Consider the following 26,162-nt stretch of genomic DNA (forward strand, 5'->3'; position numbering starts at 1 on the left):
GATGTGGCACTTCATCAAATCATTTATTATTTTTTCTTTTGTATTTTTATTTGTAACTAAGTTTTTTTTTTATCATTATATTTTTATTTTGTTTATTCAAATAAACACTATGAGCCACGTGGCATCATATTATTCTGCCACGTTTTTTACGTTTTCCCTCCTTTTCCTTGCTTTTATATATATATATATATATATATATATATATATATTTTTTTTTTTTGGGTGAGATCCTACAATTCCATATTGGTTGGGGAGAACAACGAAACACCTGGAAACCGAGCACCGATTCTGCTATGTAACTCTGAAAGATGCATTTTAAAGCCTTCAGGGGAAGCCCGAAAGAAAAAACCTAAAGATGATAGTATCTGGATGAGCACTGGTCCGGTTGTGTGACTCTGAAACACCCTTTATAAGAGTGTGAAAATCGAGCACCGATTCCACTATATACCTCTGAAGTACGCGTTTTAAAGCCTTGAGGGGAAGCCTGAAAGGGAAAGCCCAAATATGATAGTATCCGGATGAGCACTGGTTCCGCTGTGTGGAAGCTCGAAACAGAAAGCCCAAAAATGACAATATTTGGATGAGCATCGGTTCCGCTGTGTGGAAGCTCGAAAGGGAAAGCCCAAAGATAATAGTATCTCGATGAGCACCAGTTCCGCTGTGTGGAAGCCCAAATAGGACAATATCTCGATGAGCACCGATTCCACTGTGCTGAACCTCGAAAGGAAAAGCCAAAAGAAATCAATATCTATTAACAGTGATTCTCTTTTCTTCATAAAATTTATCAATTTTAATTTTCGCTAAAAAAAAAAACACACAATTATATATCCATTTATGGGGTGAGAAGATAACACATAATTAAATTATAAATAAACATTAATAAGGAATTATACATTTATATAACATGCAATGAGCTCGAGTCGTTTATCTTGTTAGATTGCACGATCTTTTACGTCTTATTTTTATCCAAAATTTTTAAATGATTTGATCTAGGTCGTAAAATTAATGACGTTTGTCCTCGGGATATTAGAATTTGCAAAACTATACTCTCAAAAGAATGTCTTCTTTTGTATGCATCGATGTTTTCAAAAGGTCATTTTATAATACCGACTATTATGGTCGATTTAGAGCTCTCGATATTAGTCGATACACGAAAATAAACCCTAAATTATAAGTAAAAAGGTCGTAGAAGTATAGTAAAAAAAAAAAAAAAATATTTAACACGAAAAAAAAAGTAGATTTTAAATATAAAAAATAAAAAGATCGATTTATTTAGATAAAAAAATAAAAAATAATCCAAATTTTTTATTAAATATTTTAAAATCGTTTTCATAAAATCCACGTAAGATAATTTGATTTTAAGACGCGACCATTTACGCCCAAATTCGTAAATGTATATATAATCTGCGGCGCCATCGTTGATTTTGGCGACAAAACAATGGCCACTGGCTTTGGCGGCAATGGGAGTAGCAGTTGCAAGTACAAGTGCGACACTGCCGCCAATACTCTGCAATGGATAAAAGCCATCGCCGACTTCATTAGACCTTACTCGTTCCTGATCAATGCTCCCGTCGTCAATTTTTTTAAGGTTTGTTGATTTATTTTTTCATTCGCACAAGTTTTGGAATCTGCTTTGAGTGTAGCTTGTAATTTGATTTTGATTTTTCCTTTTCACTCGTGGATGTTCTTTTATGATTTACATCATGCTACTGCTTCCATTCTCTTTTACAGGATAGACTATGGGAAGCTGTTGATGAGGAATGGATGGAGTGCTTGCGCAAGGAACATGTGAAGAATCTGCTTCTAATTCCTTCTGGAGCTGTCCAGGTGCGTCTGTAATTGGAGAACATTTTTAGACTTGATTTTATTTCAATTAGCTTGTGTTTGAACGTTTGAAGCTTAGTTTTGAAGCTAGATTTGAGCTCACTTGTAAGATTTTTGTCCATAACAAAAGTACGCAGGTAGTATTTGACTGAATTGACAGTTACACTTTCTCAATGATCCATTATAAGCCTTATTTGGATATGTTTAGGACATAATCCTCTATATGCATGTTAATTTAGACATAATTGTCTGATTATCTGGATCAAAGTATAATATCGATCAAAATATTGATTCGTACCTGTCGAGTAATTTAAAAATATTCACGGAACTGAAATTGATCATTATTTGTAATAATAACGTCATTATTTTCAAAGTAGTTATTATCCGTGTTGGTATGTAGTTGGATGATTAATTCTATGGAAGAATGCTGAGACTGTACAATGACATATTGCATTGCATAAATCCAGTTTCAATTTCTGGGAAAATAGATGTGTAATGGATTGAATTTTATTGTTATTATTATTTTATTCTGAATCAGATACCATAAAGATTTCTGACTAACCTTGTGTTTGCTTGGGGAGCATATAAATCCGCTTATCAACATCTATAATTGATTAGTTGGGTTTCAAAATAAGGGTGAACTAAAAAAAAAACTCCCATATTTAGGGGTGTCGTTAACTAACTCCATATGTTGACGTCTTTTTTTTTTGTTCCTTTTAAAAATTGAATTAATTTTTTCATACTGTCAGTAGATTTCTTATTAAATATTGGTACATCCTTATGGGGCATGTGTGATGTCTTTGACTAATTAGATTAAATAGAACTGAAGTTATGAAATGGCAAGAACTCAGAAATGAAAAATGAGTGGCGAAATATGGCTAGAGTAAAAAAGGTTGATGATAGCCTTCTGCGTGTCACTGTATGTTATGATATATTTCTAAAAATGCATCATCGTTGTTGAGAAGTATCAGAGTACGAAAGTTATGAGCATTGGTCACAGGGGAGCGTTTTGTCTGGAAATATTGCTGATAGTTTAATCCATTTTAAGGAATTTATGGAACTATGTGATCTGCTTTTCTTTGTGTTTCTTGTTATGAGTGCATTTACTCTAATGTACTGAAGTCTAAGTTTCTGATTGACAAAATCTTTCAGGAATACTGGCCAGATTCACTAAAGAAATTTATCCGTACTTCAAGATCTCTTGCCTTTGGACGTGAACAAGCAGACTTGCAGATGGTAGTGCTTTTATGTTATACAGTTGATAGTTTCCGATTGATTATATAGATTTGCTGCGTATAGCAAGAAAAAGAAACATAGGCTTGAAAATTGCATAATATCCATTATCCACTTCGACTCATATGTTACTTTCAAGAAGATGAGAGCTCGCTCCACTCAGGAAGTTCTCTTTCATTGAGCTGTCTTCTAAACCTGAGATTCCAGCTATTATCAACCAAATTCCCTTATCCTTGAAACAATGAAGACTCACATTCTGTAATACAAAAGAATGTGCAGATTTTCTGATATCAGTCTCGTAAGGATAGAACAGAAGTATCTGAACATGGCATTTTAAAACGTGTTGATGACCTTATCTTACATAAGATTTCTGTAGATTTACCCCTTTTCCTTTTTTTTTTTGGATAAAAACTGGGAAGCTTCTTCTTGATCTTCACCCCTCAACTTTAGGAGTCTGGTCCCATTCGTATTCTTTTGTTGCTATTAGAATTATTTTTCACTAAGGACATGGATGGAGAGTTATTGACATTTAACCACCCTTTCTTTAAGATAGACTTCCTGTTATTAGTGTGTCTTGTTGGATTGAGACAAAGAGTGGTCCGTGGTTGGAGTATAATTAAGCTACTTTGAGGCCTGTTTGTAACTAACGGTTACTAGGAGTATGGAAAGGGAAGGTGTGAGTGGGTATCTATCCGGCTAATTTTATTTTATTTTATTTTATTTTATTTTTTAATTTTATATAAGAGGGAATTATTCCTTTGGACATTGTACTGGGAGATGGGAGAGCGAGATCTCTTGAATCGCACTTCTCTGTTTCTTTTTAATAATAAAGAACTGTCACTAACGTCATCCCACTTATGCGTGTCAAACAGAATGTTCCAGGTTGATTTTATCCATTTCTTAGTACCACAGTTGTGTGTATTATTGCAGGTTCTACCTGGTTGGTGCATCGCTTCACTTAACACTGTTCTTTCTCAAGGCATGAATCAGAAGAAAAAACATGAAGTAGGTTATTGGGTCTTACATTTCCGAATGGAATACTTTATGCCTTTTCCAATTTACTAAGAGAGAGCTATCCTTGAGTGCGTGTTAAACAAATCATTTAAATTCAAAATCAGAGAGAAACATATCTATCAGACTAAATAAGTTAAAATCTAAATCAGTAACAAATTACTCTTATTTATGAAATAAAGTCCAAATATTCTCATTTTAATGTGAAACCCTCTTTCTTTTCAAAGCTTGACCATGATTTTTAAATTGAGGTTCTAATTCTTATGATCTTGTTTTCCTACGTGGGAGTCGAATTTCCTAGCATTAGTTTTCAATTTGGTGTAAAACTATGACCATTTAAATTGAATATGATGTATTTCATCTTTAACTTTGCATCCGGATATGATTTATGCTTGGTCCATTTTGTATGATACAATCTGTGGGTTTCATGGCTTGTCAAACGCGTTGATTCAATCTACAAATTGTGTTGTGATATATTATAACCAAAACATTTTCTATATGGTTCATTAAGAAATTTTTTAATGCTTCAACAGGTTGAAGTCCTTTCCGCCATTATTAGTTTGATTGCAAGTGACCTGAAAAGTCATGCAATTGTTGATGTTGGTGCTGGGCAGGTAACACTTACTTTCATTACTGTATGCAAGATGGGTAAGTTTGATTCTGCATCCAGCTTCTTTATATTAGACTGTACTAAAAAAAGAGTCATTCCACAGGGATGGGCTTAAACATCTTCCATTATTTTGGATCTATTAGGTTCCTTTCATTTTCTCCTAAAATGTATGGGAAAAAGTACTTCCTCAATTAAATATGTAAATTTCTTTATGAAATCAACTTAGTTGATTTTATGTTGTAGTACTTGAAGAAATGAACTTCACTTCCTTGCCTTTATGATCAATGTCTGAGAGGTAACTGAGTCTAGGATATTCCTGTACATACTTCTTCCACAGCAGCAACAAAATTCTATTCTTTCTAGGCTTCTAATTTAAGCATTTTCTGATAACTCCTTTTCTACATTTTAATTGAATCTCACTCATATTTTTTGAATGATTTATTCCTCTGTAATCTACTTTCTCTGTCGATCTGTTTTTTCTTCCATTATTGTTTCGGTGTATTCCTAAAAGGGTTTATGATCCATATAAATTCTTCTTACAACAAAAATTTCCATGTACTCGTATGCTCTATATAACGTTCTACTATTGCAAGTGCTTTCATACTTATGATCTTTTCTTGTTAGGGTTATTTAGCGCAAGTGCTTTCCTTCCATTACAAGCATTCAGTTCTTGCAATTGATGCTTGTTCTCATCATGGAAATGTGACAAGTGCACGTTCAGAACGGATTAAGAAGTATTACTCAGCACAGATTCGTAAATCTGGGTAAGGGTATAGAAAACGTTTTTAGGCAAACATTTTGTGTTGATGCGAGCAGATAGAATTAAAATGTTTTACTTTCATTTCTCCTATTTTTTTAAATCTCTTGGAAGCTATTTCTCTTATTTGTGTTTTCTTGAACTTGGTCCCATCTTCTATTGGTTATCTTAAGAACTTCTGGTTTCAAGGGAGTGATAATGAGATCAGCGAGAGCATCTACCACCCACACGGCAATTTATGAGGCCAAACTAAGCTCATACCCATTGTATTTATTCTTTTATAAAATGTTCCCTTCTGAAGACTGATATAAGTTATAGAAAAGTGTTATTATGTATCTACAAATCTCAGAGATCCACATTATTAAACTTTCTAGTCCTCTCACAACAACATAGAAATCACTTTTCAATTTTGATGAAACTCAAACCATCTTGGATTGAGAAATGGTTCTCGCATATTTCCATCTCGAAGAAGCCAGTCACTGATTTTGTATGTGGTTTCAGTCATTGTAACTTAGAGGGAAAGACTTCTGGATACTCAGGTGTATCTTAGAGGACTAAATGCAAACCTTTTTTTTTCTCTTGCCCTGCTTAAATGTTCTTAGTTTCTTACTAGACTAAAATAGTATTTTGGTTTCTACTTATTGTTTTTTTTAACTTAATATCTAAAAAATCATTACTCTTTTTCTAATTTCGCTGAACTCTTTACAGATTGGAAACCAACAATTTGAGACTGCCGAAGGCAATGACATTTCATGTATTATCCGTTGATGCATTAAAATCCCTTGCTAACATGTCACTACAAGACGATCATGCTGATAAGACAAGTGTGACTGGCGATGATCTAGAGAAAACCAATCGGCAGGAGTCAAAGGGTTTGTGCCGTTCAGGCAAAGAGCCTTCATTGGTTCTTGCTGGACTTCATGCTTGCGGTGATCTTTCAGTGATAATGCTCAGGTTAGAATTACATGATATTGAATTACTCTTTTTATTAAGATGTGTCAAATATACATTTCTTGAAAATGCAAAGTAGACATAAGTGAAAATTTTGGTGATTTTTGGAGCCGTATGAGTTTTCATTTTTCTAGTACGTTTTAATGTTTTTTTTTTTTTAAATTAAAAAAAAAAAAAAAAAAAAAAAAAAAAAAAAAAAACAAACTATCATTCTGAAGAATGAAAGAGGATACAAAGGGATTAGCTAAAGGGAAAACATGAATCTTCTTTTATAAATTTGGACGAACTAAAAAGTTTATGCGGTGGCTGTGAGAAGCTCACTGGTCAGGAACTTTGGTTTCCCATAATATATGAAAATATCACAAAAGATAACGTGTCATGAATTTGGTTCGTCCACCTATATGTCAAATCTCATCGAAGATACAGTGCTTTTAGAAGAAAAAAGGGCAAAGGAGATGGGCAGTAGTTTTTATCATACTGGTGTTATTATCTCTCTCCTTTCATTGCAGGATTTAACAAATGTACTGTATTCACCATATAACCAGGACCTTTGTTGAGTGCAAGGAAGTAAAAGCAGTCATTAATATTGGTTGCTGTTACAACCTACTCTCGGAGTATGGATCTGACTATGAAGGTGTCCAAAATGGATTTCCAATGAGCTTTGGTGTCAAATCTTCTGGCTTGTTTCTGGGAAAAAGTGGCAGAGACCTTGCATGTCAGGTCAGCTTTTGACCTTCTCCACCATCGTACTAAAAAATATTTCATTTTTGTTTGTTTATCTTCTCGAGATAAGTTGGGTTATCGATTGAGTTTTCCTTGAATTACCTGCATGATAAAATTAACATTAGATGGAGTTATAGTTCACATTTACTTGGAAAGGAGACATAAAAGTAGTTTTATGCCCAAAGTATTTTTAGAATTAAACTATATGCAAGGTGTACATAGTTGTTTCATGATTGAAACACATTGTCCCCAGCAGATTTTAAGACTCTTGTTGTATTGTTCTAGTTCTTTAAAATGGACTTTAAGTGAAGTAAAATATAGGTAACTACATTTGGCTTTGATGCCAGTTGTTGCCCGAGGAGGGAGAGCTAGGGCTTTTCGTTGTTGTTTAGCTTATACTTTATTACAATAAATACTTTAAACAGATAAAATCTAATCACAAGTAAAAAAATAAGTGCACTTAGAAAATCAATAGATCTATAATTTTCAACGCTCGATTAAAATTTATAACTTGTTTCTCTCATCAGAGTGCAGAAAGATGGAGGAATTTGGAAAATGAGGGTGGTGTCCATAATTTTGAGTTGCATGCTTTCCGTGCTGCTTTCCAAATGGTAAAAGTTGTGACCAATTGTTTATTATTTCATCATGCTTTATCATGCTTAACTTAGTTCAATTATAATTTGCTTTTAGCTTCAAGCATATTTTGAAAAAAATCCTATTGAATCAGTTTGAAATTTGACCTTGTCTTCTAACATTATTGATTCTTTCCTTCTAAATTCAAATCAATCAAATATCTATTGTTGGAGGTCTTTAAGCCAAGTTACTTCATTAGAAAACTGTTGTTTTTGTCGTAAAAACTCTTGTGAGCTTATGGAAATGGAAACTGACCTATATGTTCTAGTTAGAGTGTAGGGTCCTATAACACAAAAGATCCAACTGAAGTTGCTAATAGATTTGACAATTAAATTTGGCCAACCATAAGTTACACAAAAGATCTCTGAAATAGCATGTAATCTGCAGATCTGTTTGCATGAACTTTATGTTTTTCCTTTTTAAGTGTCTCTTTCTTTCTTTTTTCTTCTGTTAAGGTACTCTATAAATATTATCCAGAAGTTGTAGCAACTTGCCCATCTGTTGGGCGTCAAGGAAAGGCATTGCGTCGTCGAAAGAAAAGGGAGGCTGCATTATCCTCACAGTGTCATGAAGATAAGCTTGAGGCATCACAATCAGGTATGAGATGGTAAAGACTAGAATATTCTAGATTTCTGTTAATCAATGGCATTCTATCACACACCCTAGTATCCTGTGCTGAAATGGAGGATTTTAAGAGAGGGTTAGTGGGATGTGCAGCATAGCTTCAAGGCATCCGTTTGTTTTATCTAGTAGATTGAATAATACGAATGCAATTTTAACTGTTTCCTTAACCAATATTCAAGTAACAATTTTCATCTACTTTGTTACCCTCAAAATATGCTGCAGATCTTATTGGGGGGTTGCCAGACAAGAGCAATGCCTTTTCTCACACCATTTCTGACTATGGGAGTACGCCATGTGAACAGGCCAAATCTGTTGACAAATATCTTCTTTTTGAAAATTTTTGTCAATCTGGATTAAATCGCCTTGGACTTCAATCTTTGCAGGATATGGATTATTATGGAATCTGGATGGACAATGAGCCTTTTGCTGTATGTATACTTACTAAGTTCCAATACTTGTTATATAGGACTGAGTCATATACCAGTTACAATAATATATAAGCTCTAGTCTAAACCAATTTAGTTGCTCCAAAACTAATGATTGTTGTTAATTTGAATCTCTTTCTTCTTAGATGTTAATTTATTATTTGATTTGCTTCAGAATTATGAATGCTTTATCGAGTGTGGTATCTAATTTATTCCAAGGAATAGGACAGTTGTCTTAGTATTTAAGGATTAAATCATACAATTAGAAAGTTAGAACCCAAGGTACCATTAGATGATGTTAGTGTTACAGGGGATTCCGTTCATCTTATTGAAGCACATGAGTTTAGTTGGAGAATGTTGCACTAAGGTCTCAAATATTATTACCGGTTAGATGATGTAGGTGGTTGCTTTGGTGATGGTCATTATGGGTTCGCATTCCAATGCATCCTTGCATCATTCAAAGGCTTTGTTTATGTTAATTCACCAAGTTCCTCAAATTGCTTGGTTTATCTGATAAGTTTTTTTTATCGTTTAAATTGCAATACATTTTAGTTTTATTATGGGTTCTTATATATATCCAGATGTTAATGGCTCTTATATATATATATATATATATCCAAATGTAACTAATAAATCGTATGCAGGAACTTATTGGGCCTTACTGGTCTCTTCGAGCTGCTCTGGGCCCAGTTTTGGAAACATGTATTCTGCTTGACAGATTACTATTTCTCCAGGAGCAAGGTGAATCCCTTGAAGCCATGTTGCTACCTATTTTTGATCCGGATTTATCACCGAGGAATGTGGCTATAATCGCTCGGAAATTTGGTGCAACATAAGATTCATTAGGAGAAAGGTAATACTAGTGAATATGGCTTTTTCTCAATTTTTGTTACTGAATAATTTTCAATGTGAGAAAACGTTGATCCAAGAGAGTTTTATAGTTGTATTCATGACAGAGAATCAAATATTACGCTAAATTTATTTACCTTAACATTATTCGAATGCTTTAGGACTTAAGAGTAGAAATGTTTTGTTCTTTGATTTATACACCAATAAGCACGTATATGATACATTAATTTCTAGAAATGTAAGACACGGACACATTGGGATCATTTTTTAGAAATATATGTATATATGCTAACGGATTTGATACTTCAAAATAGATAGCACTCATAAATTTAACATGAAAAAAAAAAAAAAAAAATATTTGTAATAATTAGTAGCGTCGACTTCTCCCCACAATTTCTTTGGTCTTGCAAATGAATTTTTAAGATTGAATTAAATTTTAGAGTTGATCATAGTAAGATAAGTAATGGGTTGGGCATCGAGCATGTAGTGACGATAGGGTTAAATATATATACTTTTTTCTTTTTAAATTTAGAATCAATTTTCTAGGTTTAAGTGTCCCTACAGGTCTGGATGTGACCGAAATTGAAAGAAAAAATAAATTAGGACACCTTTTGGTATTTATATAGTTCTTAATTAATTTTTAGAATATTTTAAACTTGATTTACAATATAGTTCCTTTAGAATTGTTTGATTTTGTTTGCCAAGTTGACATCTTTTATTCGCATATCTAAACTGTGGGGCTTAAGCAGACCTGATTTTTGAATTGGTCATAGTGCTTACATGTTTATATCTTCATATTTCTATTATAAAAAAAAATTGTAGTCGAAGGCTTTTACAAAGTTAGTTGGATATGGGTTGAAGAGTACCAATAAAATTAACCAGTCACATCTGTCCAAAGGTTGAGTTATAGATTTGGGAACTATTGTCTGGTCCAGTTAAGTGTAACTTATCCATTTCTTTTTCTTTGGAATAATGAATTGGCTACTAGGTCATATTTTGCATTATCCTTTTTCAGTCAATGCTTCATATCTTCTCAGTTGCCTGATAAAGGAGTAGTCTGATTAATGACGATGATACTAACTGAAATTTTAAGTATAGGAACTAATACTAAACAATGTTATAATCCGTTGTATTGGTGTAGCAGGATTTAATGGTTCTGGATTAATGCATAATTCAAGTGCTGAGGATGAATTATTCAAATTCTGCAGAACTTATGGGTTCCCTTTTCTCACTGTTTGTATTTCATTTCAGATTATTCCTTTAACTTTCCAATACTGTCATTTCTGATATCTGTCTTTTATAATGGCTATTTACAGCCTCACAGGCATAATTTATATTGCCCAATGGTATTATTAAAATTCATTGTTAGTAAGGCATATGGCCTCTTTTTTTTTTTTTTAAACACCCCGATTACCCAAATACTAGCAAAAAGGCTTGGAGTTACATNTAGGTGTCAAGGTTAGGATATCATTCTTATTTATCTTCTTTCTTTTTTTGGTTTGTTGCATTAAGACTATGAGAGATTGGATAAGAAGATCAATCAGAAAGAAGGTTTTTTTTTGTATTTTCTAACAGCAAAGTCAATAGTTTCCCAGTGGTAAGATCGTAATTTCACTCGATGCTTTGGATAATTCCGAAGACAGGAAGGAATATGCAATTGAATCCTTTCGGATCTTAGTAGTTGTTTTAGGCCTAATAGTCTTGTCCAGGACCCTGAAAAACCTCTATTTTAGTAACTAGTATGACCTAATCTTCATAGGTTGACCTAATGATCAATCAAAACAATGAAGATAACTGTGACGGTCCAAGCCCACCGTTAGCAAATATTGTCTTTTTTGGATTTTTCCTTTCGGGCTTTCTCTCAAGGTTTTTAAAACGCGTCTGCTAGGGAAAGGTTTCCACTCCCTTATAAAGGGTGTCTCATTCTCCTTCTCACGGGATCTCACAATAATAAAGGAAATTGTTCGATGAAAATAGTTGAAGGTATGTACAGGCTAGTTCATACTCTTACGGACATCCAAAAGATAAAATGTAATTAATATTGCCCTGAAGAATTTTTTGTGGTCAGTATGCCAAACAGGAACGAATGACGATAAGGAGCACAGAAACGCAAACGTCGGCATGAAGTTGACACCATACAAATCGATCGAACTGCAATTCAGGTACGGCTTCTTTAGTTAAACAGAAGGCAGCTCCTCATGGGTGGGGGGGATACATATCTCTATTTTGAATGATAATTTGTCTCTGCGCAACACTAGATTCTTCTTGTTCTTTCGATCAAAGACGTGGTTGGTGGACATTTCAGAAACTGCTGCTCTTTGTCTTTTTATGCATCAAAGAAAAGGTTGCTATCAGTAAAAAGGTACGTCATCTCTGAGTAGAACATAAATATGGTACACTTTGAAATAGTTAGTGAACTTGTCAAAAGGTTGTGATAGTTCATTATTTGTTTGGAATCTTTTAACTTTTGGGAAAGTTGAGCATATCTATAAGGAATAATGTATTCAAAGGTTTGAATACATTTGGATAATGGATGGGATGGATGATATCTCCGTCGTAATCAAAATTATTAAGCATTGNGATGCTTTGGATAATTCCGAAGACAGGAAGGAATATGCAATTGAATCCTTTCGGATCTTAGTAGTTGTTTTAGGCCTAATAGTCTTGTCCAGGACCCTGAAAAACCTCTATTTTAGTAACTAGTATGACCTAATCTTCATAGGTTGACCTAATGATCAATCAAAACAATGAAGATAACTGTGACGGTCCAAGCCCACCGTTAGCAAATATTGTCTTTTTTGGATTTTTCCTTTCGGGCTTTCTCTCAAGGTTTTTAAAACGCGTCTGCTAGGGAAAGGTTTCCACTCCCTTATAAAGGGTGTCTCATTCTCCTTCTCACGGGATCTCACAATAATAAAGGAAATTGTTCGATGAAAATAGTTGAAGGTATGTACAGGCTAGTTCATACTCTTACGGACATCCAAAAGATAAAATGTAATTAATATTGCCCTGAAGAATTTTTTGTGGTCAGTATGCCAAACAGGAACGAATGACGATAAGGAGCACAGAAACGCAAACGTCGGCATGAAGTTGACACCATACAAATCGATCGAACTGCAATTCAGGTACGGCTTCTTTAGTTAAACAGAAGGCAGCTCCTCATGGGTGGGGGGGATACATATCTCTATTTTGAATGATNTGATTTTTAAAATTTTTAATACATTGTTTTATTGATTTTATATTTTTATTCCAAAACTTTTAAATATCTAACTTTTTAGCTTTTGTAGGTTGAAAATTTATTTTAGTCACTATTACTATTATTTCTTGATAATTCACTCCAAAAAAAAAAAAAAAAAAATCCTGAATTTTATGTCTGAGATTTTTTAAATTATAAAATAGTTGGTATATATAGAAACTTCAGTAATTTATTTTTTTTATTAAAGAAAAATTAATCCTATCGTTTTTCTTTATCATCCCGTGCTTCTACTTGGAATTGGCGGCGGAAAAGCTCATTTCTTTTTCCCCCTCAATCTCCCAAACGTCAGAAAACAACCTCCCGAAGAATAAAATTTTATCAAAGGCCAATTAGAAAATACTTTTTAATATTATTTTGAAACCAGCCTCTTTGGGCCCAATATCTTTTCCTCTTTTTTTCTTTTGTTCTAAAATGGTAATTGATACCCTTATCTTGAATTATAATTGGCGTTCTATAGCTAAATTTAATACTATGGGTTTAGATTTTGAATAAGTGAGTATTTAGCTTATCAATTAGTCTAGGATTAAGAAATCTAACTTATTTTGGTATATGGGTTTAGTAGCCCAAGATGATGAAGCCCATCTTTTACTTGTTAGATATGCTTCTTAACAAATTATAATTTCAATGATAAAAAAAGAACATGTTACACAACCTCAAATTTTTGTACCCTGTTTCTTTGCACAACCCAACGTAAAGATTATTGAATGTTAACCTTCCTGTTCGTGTCTCATAAATCCTATAAGTGAACAAAAATACCATCCATTTGGGTAAAGTCTGCCAACATAAGCATAACTCTTTAGTCGTGTCATCCATATTCAACTTTAAAGTAGAACTTATCTAAGAGTAATTGCACGATTCATAAAAGATTTAGGATTTCTTTAGTATTTAACGCCCCCTTCCAAACTTTGAACTTTAAATATTCTAAATCTATTCTTTTAGTATACTTTGAATTATACCAATATAATAAATAGTTAATTGTTGTGTTTTTTTAAGCTGGTTGAAGAATTTGAATTTTTTAAAACTCCTAATTAAAAGTATTTATTTTAATGANCTTTTCCTCTTTTTTTCTTTTGTTCTAAAATGGTAATTGATACCCTTATCTTGAATTATAATTGGCGTTCTATAGCTAAATTTAATACTATGGGTTTAGATTTTGAATAAGTGAGTATTTAGCTTATCAATTAGTCTAGGATTAAGAAATCTAACTTATTTTGGTATATGGGTTTAGTAGCCCAAGATGATGAAGCCCATCTTTTACTTGTTAGATATGCTTCTTAACAAATTATAATTTCAATGATAAAAAAAGAACATGTTACACAACCTCAAATTTTTGTACCCTGTTTCTTTGCACAACCCAACGTAAAGATTATTGAATGTTAACCTTCCTGTTCGTGTCTCATAAATCCTATAAGTGAACAAAAATACCATCCATTTGGGTAAAGTCTGCCAACATAAGCATAACTCTTTAGTCGTGTCATCCATATTCAACTTTAAAGTAGAACTTATCTAAGAGTAATTGCACGATTCATAAATGATTTAAGATTTCTTTAGTATTTAACGCCCCCTCCCAAACTTTGAACTTTAAATATACTAAATCTATTCTTTTAGTATACTTTGAATTATACCATTAATTGTTGTGTTTTTTTAAGCTTGTTGAAGAATATGAATTTTTTAAAACTCCTAATTAAAAGTATTTATTTTAATGAGCTGAACTACGTTCATGATGATGTGTATGGTTGATATTCAAGTCTTTGACATATAGGAAACGTTATTAATGCTTATAACACCATTCTAACATTTTCTATATATACAATTTAACTCGAAGTTCATAATTAATTTTTCTTTTTTGAATGGTACGTTTTTCTTTCGTTATTTATGTGTAGAGTTATAATTAGTTTGGGAGTTTTCTAAAATTAATTTTGGATACTAATGAACATCAATCTATTGGATGTTCTTGCCACCCGCTTTACTAAAAATCAAATTCCATAAATCGTTTCAAGTGGACATTTCAAACTTAGTGAGCTTCTTTTTGTTTAGTGGGGTTGTGGGGCTGTTGTTGGTTGGATCTCTTTCTGTGAGTTGTGTTCTTTCTGGTTTTGTTGAGCTACTCTTTCTATTTATTTTTGTACCGTTTTTGGCTCTTGTTTATTTGTTTCTTGATCTCAAGGTGTGAAGTCTCCTTTGTCATTATTACCTTTGTAAAAGAGGGAAAATAAATAGAAAATACCCAAATTTTGAATGTTGTGGTTGGATTATATGTAATTTATACCATATTAATTCTATGAAAAGTATTGTGTATTATCCAACCACAAAGGAGAGAGGAATCTATAAAATTTGGACCCCCTTTAGAAAAAAATCTTTCTTCCTAAGTATGCATTAAGGTATCAATGAGGGAGGGCTAGAAAAAATTATAGGAAAACTTTTCATATTATGAGTTGATGATTGCAAAGTCCATGAGCTCAAGCCCACTCGGGCTAAGCACACCCCTAAGTAAGGCGTGCCCTCCAGGTGCTCGCAAGTTTGAGTCGTGGAATGTGATCGACTTCTCTAAATTGAAGTTTAGTTCCATATTAGGCTTTTAGGCCGAGCTAAATTGACAAACAACTTATTGTTGTATCCCTCATAAGATCCTAACATTTATGTATGGGGGAGAAAATAATATAAATATGAGGCCAAGACCAACTCTCCATTTAAGACACACAACCTAACTTGTAATTAACTTGACATTTTGTTCTTAGTATTGACTTGAGCACGAAATGTTAGAAGAAAATACCACATAGATGCGAGATCTCTCTTTAATAGGGTGACTCAAATTAAGACTCTTTTAGTCGATCTCAAATCTATTTTGGTCGACTAATTAAGTCTATGTATAAATATTTTGAATTATCACAAAACAAAGTTGAGGGTAATTACTTTCACTTTCTTTGTTCACTCAATTTATTTATAAGTGTCCAATAAACTGACAGGCTTAAAAAATAGATGGTCCATTTAAACAAGTTTTGTTTTTTTCTATCATAGTGTATGAATTGAACCTATATTCATCAATATCCAATCAATTAATTTAAATTAAATTTATTCTCTCAATTAATTTAAATTAAATTAATTGAAAGAATAGTAGATAATTATGAATTCTTAATTTAATTTGTTTCTTTTCTCTCCTAGATTAGATGGAACATATTAAAATTTTACCAAATAGGGAGGAGAGATATTAGAATGGCAGGCATGAAGAGTTAGCAGCCAGAACAAGTTGAACCTAAAAAATGGTTAGATTCAGGTGCCAACTCTTACATAATCCAAATATTTATTAATGTTGACATGGCAATAAATGCCAAATAGATAGATGCAGATTTCCAAATAGGCACTTCCATAGTTCATCAAACCAAACCAGATTCTCTCTCCCATATATTTTTAATTAATTAACTAATCAATCCATCAATTAAAATGTGTGCCCAAAAAGTTGTGTAAAATACATGGCTCATACAGCTTACAAAAATATGTCTATATATATATATATATATTAGATTCCCTGAGATTAATTATTATCCGTTTATTATTTTTATTTTCTTTAGCTTTATACAGCTTACAAAAATATGTCTGTGTATATATATATATATATATATATATATATATATTATATTAGATTCCCTGAGATTAATTATTATCCGTTTATTATTTTTATTTTCTTTAGCTTGATAAATAAATAAAAAATTATGCTTGCTTTTATTTAAATTGCTAGTTCTATAGGATGGAAAATATGGCAAGGATGAAGTTGAAGATGGGAATGAAGAATATATTCTTCGATCTCCGTTCCGTTTAGTTGATAGAAAAAGATTTATCTCTATTCCTTCTCCTATATTCCGCCCCATTAAGGTATGACTCGGGAGCTTTTCTCTGTTATTCTCCGCCCCATCAAAGTAGGTCCCGCAAACTCCATTTTCGTAGAAAAACGAATATCCGTATTCCATACGAAATAAATTAATATCTTCCCTACAACATATACTCAAAATTAAATATTTGTGTATATATATATACATGTATGGGGTAGAGCCACAGCTTTCTCTAAATAGTTTTATAATTAGAATTAACCTCTTGATCATATAGCTTTATACTCTTTTCTTTTTATTTCAATCTCCTTCCCTTCTCTCTCTCCTTCTCTCTCCTTCTCTCTCCTTTGTTTTGCAGAAGAGAAGAAGAAAAGAAAAAATGGAGAATAATATAAGCATGGTGGAGGCCAAACTTCCTCCTGGATTTAGGTTCCATCCAAGAGATGAAGAATTGGTCTGTGATTATCTGATGAAGAAGATTGGCTCTGTTTGTGATTCTTCTTCTCTCTTGATTGAAGTTGACCTCAACCAGTGTGAGCCTTGGGATATTCCAAGTAAGTCTTTCTTTTTTCTTTCTAATTTTTAATTCTTTTGGTGTTCTTATTTTTTTTGCCTTCTTCTTCTTCTTGGTTGATTTTCTGAAACCCATAATCCATTATTTAAAAGATCATACAAATATAAATAAGGTTTAGTTTAATTTAAGGGCCTTGAATTTGTATAGCGTAATTTGATATAAAGTTTATATTTGATTTTTGAAATTAGTATTTATTAAAAAAAAAAAGTTGTATTGTTTGAGAGCTATTTTGAGTCGTTAAATTAATTACTTTGGTGGTTCATAAGCTAGATGTTTTGAAGGCTTTCTATTGGTTTAATTCAATCTAGATTTTATATGATATTTCAATAGTTTTTACTATATGAAAAAAAAAAAATAATAATAATTTTGTTGCTCTTTTTTGCCCTTGTCATTTTTTTTTTAAATTTCTTCCCAATTTCGACCTTTCTTTTGAAGTGATGTTGTGTTGTTCTTCTTTTACAAATGGGCTAAAATGGTCATTTTACCAGATTAACATCAACATCTTACTCAAAAGTCTTTTCCTAAGATAACTATCCTTTATTTTTCTAAATTCCAAGATAATTTATAAAACAATAAAGTCATATATTTTCATCAAAACTTGAAAGAAAAAAAAAAAAAACTTAGTTTGTGTTATCAATATTAATTAATTTTATTTATATGAACATAAAAATTTATATTTACTTGGTTTAATTTTATTTTATTTCAGTTATAGATATAATAATATAATAAGCAAATTTGATGAATAATTCAAAACTTTCCAAATTCATAAGTTTATGCAGCTGAAACCGATACTTTTGGATTTTTTTAAAAAAAATGAAAATGATAATGAAAAAAAGAAAAGGAAATAGATGTGAGAGTGACTGATAGCTACAAGCCAACAAATTCCAACCCCAAATATCATCAAGTTGTTCTTTGTTCCCACCCAATAAGAGTCCTCAAATATGTAGAATTTTAAACCATATTTCTTCAATTAATTATTATTATTATTATTATCTCATTTCTTCCACTAATTTAATTTTGTTTCCTTACCAAATCCAATAAGGGTTGTCACTTTCACTTTTATGTGCCTTTTCACCTTTTAAAATTACTGTATAGGAATCTTTTTAACTTTTTTTTATTAATTTTTTACCTTAATTTATTTTTTATTAAATAGTGATTGATATTGACACTTTAACTGCACACAATTAGATATGGTTCGACCTTGATGACTCATCACCCAAATATTCTTTCCATTCATATATATATATTTTCTCTTATTTGACTATTGTATGTTTTTTTAATAATTATTTCAATAATCTAAGTGGCATTATCGTTTAGGTCAATAGATTTAGGTAGTGGGTAGCAAATTTAGTAGTTAAAAACAATTAAATTCAATACTATTGAAAATAATTAATTTATAGCTCATGATTATAATTATGTTTCAATTATAAAGAATTTATTCAATTATGAAGCTTTTTTTTTTTTTTTTTTTTTTTTTTTTTTTTTTTTTTTTTTTTTTTTTTTTTTTTNGAACTTCAGGGTCATGATTGTAATTCACTATTTTCAAAATTTTTAGTATAGAAATATAGAAAAAGAAAATCGTGTGTACAAATATTTATTTAGTTAAATCACGAATTTGCTCTATGATTTCAGTATAATTACAATATAACATATCAATTTAACCAAAACCTTTATGGTTTTTTTTTTTTTTTTTTTTTTTTTTNACCAAATTGTTCAATTGTTCATTTGATATGTGAATTTTGTGTAGGAGAGGCATGCGTGGGGGGAAAAGAGTGGTACTTCTTCAGCCAGCGGGACCGTAAGTACGCGACTGGGCTTAGAACAAACCGCGCCACAGCCTCAGGGTACTGGAAGGCCACTGGCAAAGACAGGCCTGTCTTTCACAAGGCCAATCAACTCGTTGGGATGAGAAAGACTCTTGTTTTCTACCAAGGAAGGGCCCCTAAAGGCCGAAAAACCGAGTGGGTTATGCATGAATTTCGGCTTGAGGGTCCACTTTCTCCTCTCAAAGATCCACCTCCTAGGGTATGAACGTTCTCTCTCTATTTCTCTATCTTACCATGCAAGTGTTTGTGAAAATGTCTGTGTGAATTTGTTGAGCTTTTTGTGTTATTGGTTTGATGAATATGTTACCTTGCTTAATCAACTCATTAGTGACGGTTTAGCTAGACTGTTTTTGTTGATTTAACACTCTATCTATCCTCTTGCCTCCAAGTGTTTGTTAAAATGCCTATGGGAGTTTGTTGAGTTTTTTCTTTGTATCATTTTCTTGTTTATTGATGTGAATTCACTTATTGTTATGTTTTCATGAATATGTTACCATGCTTAAACAACTCACTAGTGATGGTTTAGCAATAGCCGCTTGAAGTTTCTTTTTGTTGATTTGAAATGTTTATGATACCAATTTTTCTAACCATTTAGCCATGTTTTGATTGTGATATATTGGTAAAATTCGTGAGGGGTTGAATCTCTCTGATTTAGGTTTGGATTTTGTAACGACCCAAGCCCACCGTTAGCATATATTGTCCTCTGTAGGCTTTTCCTTTCGGACTTCCCCTCAAGGTTTTTAAAACGCACTTGCTAAGGATAGATTTCCACAATCTTATAAACAATGTTTCATTCTTCTCCCCTACCGATGAGGGATCTTACAATTCACCCCCTTCGAGGCCTAGCATCCTCGCTGGCACTCATTTCCTTCTCTAATCGATGTGAGACCTCCCAATCCACCCCTCCTTCGGGGTCCAGCGTCCTTGCTAGCACACTGCCTCGTGTCCACCCCCTTCAGGGCTTAGCCTCCATACTGTCACATTGCCCGGTGCTTGGCTCTGATACCATTTGTAACAGCCCAAGCCCAGCACTAGCAGATATTGTCCTCATTGGCCTTTCCCTTTCGGGCTTCCCCCTCAAAATTTTTAAAACACGTCTGTTAAGGAGAGATTTCCACACTCTTATAAAGAATGTCTCGTTCTCCTCCCCAACTGACGTGGGATCTCACAAATTTTCTCCCTACTTTGTGTTGTAATCGAGAAGGGATTAATATCAGTTTAATCTAGGGAGAATATGAGAGTTAAAATAAAATATCTGTTCATCAAATTCTGAAATTACCCTTCTAACATTTGGCATTTAGTTTCCTAACAGTGACTCATTTTGTTTAATTTTTTTCTCTGCTCTCATTCAACATCTATTGGCTTGACTTAGATATGCATAAAATAAACATTTGATGCAACCTGTATTTTGAGAATTTCCATATTAGTTGGTTTGTTTGTCTGGCACTAAAATCTTTGACTTTACAAATTCAACTTCAAAAATTTTAAATAATGTTGGCAGCTGATGGCGCAATATTTTCCTGTTCATGATAAAGGATTGCGTCTAAGAAGGCCAATTAGTTTACGTTGATAGCAACGTCACGAAGAAGTCTGCACTATTTTAACTGTTGTGGCTTGTGCTTCTTGTGTCCACAGGAGGACTGGGTTCTGTGCAGAATGTTCTGTAAACAGAAAGAAGTGCCCGCCCGACCGAGCACGGGAAGCAGCAGCTCCTACAGCAACGTCGCTGCCTCGTCGTCTCTCCCAGCTTTGATGGACTCATACCTCAGTTTTCACCAAAATCCAAGCAGCTATTTAAATGAGTTTGAGCAAGTGCCCTGCTTCTCCATTTTGTCTCAAAACCAAACCATCCCATCTCTCTCAAACCTCATACAAATGGAGGCAAACACAGGCAACAACATCAAGAACTTCACCACAATGTATGGAGGAATGCCAAATTCAAGCACTTATTCTTCAAATATTGACCCTTTTGCCTGTGACTCATCAGTGCTCAAAGTTGTTCTAAATAACATTACTAAGATGGAAACAAATGGCAACCCCTTCATAGGGCAACCCAGCATGGGAGAAGGCAGCTCTGACAGCTACTTGTCTGAGGTTGGTGATGATATTTCCAGCTTTTGGAACAGATGACCCAGAAGGAAAATGAAGGAGAAATTAGTTTATTGTAAAGAAAAATGGTGATTATTAAGAAGGATTGTAATTTAAAGGGTTTTTTTTTTTAAATTTATTATTTTAATAAAAAGATCCCAAGTGTAAATTTTATTGCATATTTTGGGAACTTTTTAAAGCCTAATTCATGGTTGATGAAATGCAAATCCATGTTTGATTTTTTTTTTTCATAATTATACAAAAAAAAAAAAAATATATATATATATATATATATATATATATATACACCGATATAGAAACTCAAAAGTGATTTTTAGGTAATTGATATATGGATTAATTCTTACCGTGGTTACAGAGATTAGTTATCAACTTGTTTGAGTTTGTGATTTTAAAATGAAATAATCTAATTTGTTAAAAAAATTAAAATAATAATCTTTTACTGCTTATTCACATATGTTCTCATTTTTTGTTCGTTTGTAGAATTTTTTGTGTTGCTTTATCTTGTTTACAGTTCTTCAAGTGACCGACTCTCCGACCCTTCAGGACACTATTGGAGAGTTCACTAGAGCCCGTTGCTTTCTCAATATCAAATCGAAGCTGTCAAGATGAGCTGATTATATATGTCATTTTTTTGTTCGAAGAAGATGAGAGTAAGGTAAACTAAGAGTTTCTAACTAGGTTCAGGAGTAAGTAGCTCGACTATAAAGCAGCTAATTCATTCATTCTTGAATTGTAAAGGAGAATGAATCTTGAGTCTCTCTTCTTTCAAACACAGTAAATTTTGATAGGAAAAGATTTTTAGTTTCTTCTTCTTTTCTTCCTACCCGATTATTTTTTTCTTTGAGAAAGGTAAATTCTAACTCTCAAATTAAGCTATCTTTCCTTTTATTTTAGAAGTGTAAAAGATAGGAGTTAATTTGATGAACATATATAAATTATAATTTATTAAACATAACTCAATTAACTAATTAAGTCATATATATATATATATATATATATATATAATCGGATAAATGAATAATATAATTTTATTTTTTAAAATAATAATTATATAACTTATACGATGTAGTATTAAGATTTAATTTGAGTTAAAGGTAAGTGACACCAAATATTTGTGCATTCGTCACAAAGATTCGTTGACTTTTCAATTAGATTTATTTATTTTGGGAAGGCAAATATATTTCCAAAAATAAATAATAAAGACGAAGAAAATAATATGTTTTAAAAAATATATGAAAAATTGGTTGATGGTAGGTTTCAAAAGGACGTTTGTATTCCAAATAGGTAAGAAGGTTAGTAGTTGATGCCAATTTGGTGGGAAAGAGACAAGCTGGGACCCACATTGGTTACAAAATAAACAAATAATTGTTGGAAAATAAAATAAAACACTAAAATGTCACAATACTAATTTGAATATCATCTAAATTTCATCGACACGACACTTATAGATATATATAAATTGAGTTTTATTTGGGTATGATATTCTTTTAATCAATCCAAAATTTCGGATAGGTCGGATTCTAAAATATATATATAAAAAGATGGAAATTGAAACGAGAGACGAGACCATACATGAACTTTGCTTCTAGTTTGTATTGAGGAGAAAAACCGACAAGAGCTTAATTCATCATCTAATATATGGAATCAGAGTCATGCCTAAACTTAGTCGTGCCAATAGATTGGTAAATCTTCAAATGTCGAACGAAAGACTCCAAAAGAAAAAGAGTCGAGACTCGATTAAGGGGATGGAAAAGGAGTCAAGCCTCTTCGAAGGCATAGTCAAAATTGACTAAGACTCCTTTGACTCCAAAAGAACACGAGTCGAGCTTCAATTAAGGGGAGGGAAAAGGAGTCAAGCCTCCAGTCAAGCCTCTTCGAAGGCATAGTCAAAATTGACTAAGACTCCTTTGACTCCAAAAGAACACGAGTCAAGCTTCAATTAAGGGGAGGAAAAAGGAGTCAAGCCTCCTCGAAGGCATAGTCAAACGCCAAGCTTATAACGATTTAGAGAACGGAGAAATATGAACTAAAACCAGCTAGGCAGAATTTGATTAGAACTCATTTCTTGTTTACATCTGAGAAAAGGAAAGAGAAAATTATAGAGGCTCATTGAGGAATCCAGTTGTGAATCTTGGAATGCCCGCAAAATCAGACACTATTTTCAGATCACAAAGCCTCCCTCTGTGATTGTCTTCCATATACTTCACAAGATGCTTGCACTGATCTTCACCGTTTGTCTGCAAGAACATGAAATTACGACAGGTTCAATACCAATACATACAGTAACAAATCAATGCACTTTCCCCTTAGAGTTCAGGTTTCAGTCATATATCGGCCCCGAGAACGGTCTAGTAACTAGAGATATCGATTTAATGGTCTCGTAAAGACCCATCTCGAACAGGGTGGGAAATCCCCATTTGAATGGAGAATACATGAAGCCGTGGGGAGAGATTTTTCCCTATTACCTAAATGGGGTTGTGAACGGAGATTATATTCCCTGTCCCAGTCCCTGCTTCTAACCCCGTCAAATCTCCGGCCTGCCCGGCTCACTTTTTACATATATATCAAGACTAAGGCTCAAAACTTAATATAAATATATATATTTTTTTTTTTACCTAATAAGTAAATAAATAAAGACAGAGGTAGAACATGTCTATTGAAATTTGAAATTTTATTGAATTTATTAGTATATTTTATATTTTTTAATATAAACTATATTTAAAAATCAAAATTATCCAATAAAAACTTTCTTTAAAATTAATATATATAAAAAGATAGGAAAAAATTCTCCACATGAACACAAACCCCGCAAAAATAAATGAAGAATATTTCTCAGAGATTGAAATTGGCAAAGACGGGGATGGGAAAGGCTTCTCCGTCCCCGCCCCACCCTGTGGACATCTCTAACAGTAATAATAGGTCTAAGTTTACGTCCAGGATGTCTAGTTCCAACCATTTCTAAAAGGAATCCGACTTGACCAACCAGAGATGAAAAAGTTGTTTCTCTATTATAACACAAAACAAGTAAAAACATAATGGAGCAAAGAATGAAGGAAACAGGGTTACCTCAAAAGCAAAGAAACCACCAGGTTTCAACATTACAGCAGCTTCATCACATAGATGAATAAGCTCATCCATGCCATTAGTGCCTCCATCCAATGCAACTCTAGGTTCATGCTTACCAACCTCAGCTTGTAGGCCAACAATATTACCACTGGGTATGTATGGAGGATTACTAATAATCCCAGATAGCATTCCCCGGACGTCCTTTAATGGCTCGTACCACGATCCTTGCCTTAACTCGATCGACTCCTAATTGAACATTCAAAGCAGAGATTATCAATGGTTGCCATGAATGAAAAGCTCGGATTGAATACACTCTCAAAGTTGTTAATCTTAATCATCAAGACTTAGATCATCTAAGATCCCACATTGGTTGGAAAGGAGAACAAAGCATACTTTATAAGGGTGTGAAAACCTCTCCTTAACAGATGAGTATTAAAATCAAGGGCGTTGGCCCCTAAGGGGGTGGATTGTGAGATCTCACAGGAGAACGAAGCATTCCTTATAAGGGTGTGGAAACCTCTCCCTAATAGACGTGTTCCAAAATCATGAGGCTGATAGTCATACGTACCGGGCCAAAATAGACAATATCTATTAGCGGTGGGCTTGAACTGTTACAAATGATATCAGTGCCAGACACCGAGCGGGCTGGAGCCAGCAAGGACGTTGGACTCTTAAGGAGGTAAATTGTGAGATCTCACATCGGTTGGAGAGGAGAATGGAGTATTTCTTGTAAAAGTGTGGAAACCTCTCCATAACAAACGTGTTCTAAAATCATGAGGCTGACAGTGTGGAGCTAACGACGATATGTAACGAGCCAAAATGGACAATATCTATTAGCTATAGGCTTGGGCTGATACTTTGAGTAATCTCAAGAAACACCCATATGATCCAAGTCCTAAGAACATTTAAGATTACAAAACTACAAAGTAGCTACTATGTTTCATTATCAACAAAATCCTTTAATCTTTAGGGTCAATCCAAAACAATTGAGTTTGATGAATAGTTTTAACTAACCTGTAATCCATACCTCTGAACATTGTAGCCAGCAACCGTAAGCGCAGTGGGGCTTAAATCAGTGGCTATGACTCTACCACGACCCTCCAAAACCCTACAAATCGCAATAGCAATTGCACCACTTCCAGTGCCCAAATCAACCCATAGTCCTTCTCTGAGCGCTTCATTGTCAGAGACCACTTCCGCCACCAAATCCACCAAAACCTCCGTCTCCGGCCTCGGAATCAGAACTCCTTCTTCTACACTCAAAATCAAATCCCTCCAGTGCTCGCACCCAACAATGTATTGGAACGGTCTCCTTTCATGGATCCTCTGCTTCCAAAGCCCGTAGAGTTCCTCGATTCCTACTTTTAACCTCACATTTCTAAGATTATGTTCATGATTTTGCTCGGAATTAGTTCGCAGTTCAGAACTTACCGATTTATCTTCAACGGCATCGTCTATCAGCCATTTGAGCTCTCTGTGTAAGAGGGCGGAGTCTGGACCGTTGTCGGCGTCCACAAAGGATGAACCAACTGAAGAACTTAGGGTTTTGGCCCAATCGTGCCATTTCTGAAGATCTGTGAGTGTGGCGGAGTAATTGGGAGGCCTTAGAAACAATGGGATTCGAGGCTTTGAGGAAGAAGAGCAAATGGATCGACTCGGGCTGACGCGATGAGGGGCTGCAAGATATGCACGAGATATGCTTAGCCTCATTATCCCCCGCCCCATGGAATGCAACTCTAGCGGCATTGCACTTCCCATTTTAGCACCAAAATTTTAAAATTTATATATATATATATATATATATATATAATCTATACATAGTTTCAATGTCTTAGGGCAACAACAGTTGTTTGAGATTCAAATCACC

The 26,162-nt window shown here is 33.4% G+C and overlaps 3 protein-coding genes across 6 annotated transcripts; 2 read left to right on the plus strand and 1 right to left on the minus strand.

Annotated features, from left to right (window-relative positions):
- Nucleotides 1-1,408: 1,408 nt before the first annotated feature.
- LOC111796674 (methyltransferase-like protein 25) lies at nucleotides 1,409-11,012 on the plus strand. Of its 3 annotated transcripts, none has more exons than XM_023679395.1 (13): nucleotides 1,409-1,588; nucleotides 1,732-1,827; nucleotides 2,977-3,060; nucleotides 3,988-4,062; nucleotides 4,602-4,716; nucleotides 5,313-5,442; nucleotides 6,144-6,389; nucleotides 6,932-7,106; nucleotides 7,637-7,720; nucleotides 8,198-8,339; nucleotides 8,589-8,794; nucleotides 9,436-9,644; nucleotides 10,785-11,012. In XM_023679395.1, the coding sequence occupies exons 1-12, from the start codon at nucleotides 1,439-1,441 to the stop codon at nucleotides 9,625-9,627; spliced, it is 1,695 nt and encodes a 564-aa protein (XP_023535163.1). In that variant the 5' UTR covers nucleotides 1,409-1,438; the 3' UTR covers nucleotides 9,628-9,644; nucleotides 10,785-11,012. The 3 variants fall into 3 exon arrangements, with proteins under 3 accessions (XP_023535163.1, XP_023535164.1, XP_023535165.1); XM_023679396.1 differs by having other exon boundaries at nucleotides 4,602-4,682; nucleotides 5,303-5,442; XM_023679397.1 differs by lacking the exon at nucleotides 10,785-11,012 and having other exon boundaries at nucleotides 8,589-8,651; nucleotides 8,750-8,794; nucleotides 9,436-9,573.
- A 514-nt stretch (nucleotides 11,013-11,526) lies between these two features.
- LOC111796676 (NAC domain-containing protein 21/22-like) lies at nucleotides 11,527-21,413 on the plus strand. Of its 2 annotated transcripts, XM_023679399.1 has the most exons (7): nucleotides 11,527-11,623; nucleotides 11,709-11,802; nucleotides 11,899-12,002; nucleotides 16,641-16,766; nucleotides 17,079-17,274; nucleotides 19,042-19,319; nucleotides 20,756-21,413. In XM_023679399.1, the coding sequence occupies exons 5-7, from the start codon at nucleotides 17,100-17,102 to the stop codon at nucleotides 21,248-21,250; spliced, it is 948 nt and encodes a 315-aa protein (XP_023535167.1). In that variant the 5' UTR covers nucleotides 11,527-11,623; nucleotides 11,709-11,802; nucleotides 11,899-12,002; nucleotides 16,641-16,766; nucleotides 17,079-17,099; the 3' UTR covers nucleotides 21,251-21,413. The 2 variants fall into 2 exon arrangements, with proteins under 2 accessions (XP_023535167.1, XP_023535166.1); XM_023679398.1 differs by lacking the exon at nucleotides 16,641-16,766 and having other exon boundaries at nucleotides 11,531-11,802.
- A 1,761-nt stretch (nucleotides 21,414-23,174) lies between these two features.
- LOC111796557 (release factor glutamine methyltransferase) lies at nucleotides 23,175-26,050 on the minus strand. The gene is made up of 3 exons (XM_023679230.1): nucleotides 25,310-26,050; nucleotides 24,296-24,541; nucleotides 23,175-23,466 (listed from the first exon to the last, which is right to left on the minus strand). Exons 1-3 carry the CDS (start codon nucleotides 26,039-26,041, stop codon nucleotides 23,326-23,328), a joined length of 1,119 nt encoding a protein of 372 aa, XP_023534998.1. The 5' UTR covers nucleotides 26,042-26,050; the 3' UTR covers nucleotides 23,175-23,325.
- Between the last annotated feature and the right edge of the window lie 112 nt (nucleotides 26,051-26,162).

This window comes from Cucurbita pepo, chromosome LG06 (genome assembly GCF_002806865.2).
Source record: "Cucurbita pepo subsp. pepo cultivar mu-cu-16 chromosome LG06, ASM280686v2, whole genome shotgun sequence".
Taxonomy (NCBI): domain Eukaryota; kingdom Viridiplantae; phylum Streptophyta; class Magnoliopsida; order Cucurbitales; family Cucurbitaceae; genus Cucurbita; species Cucurbita pepo.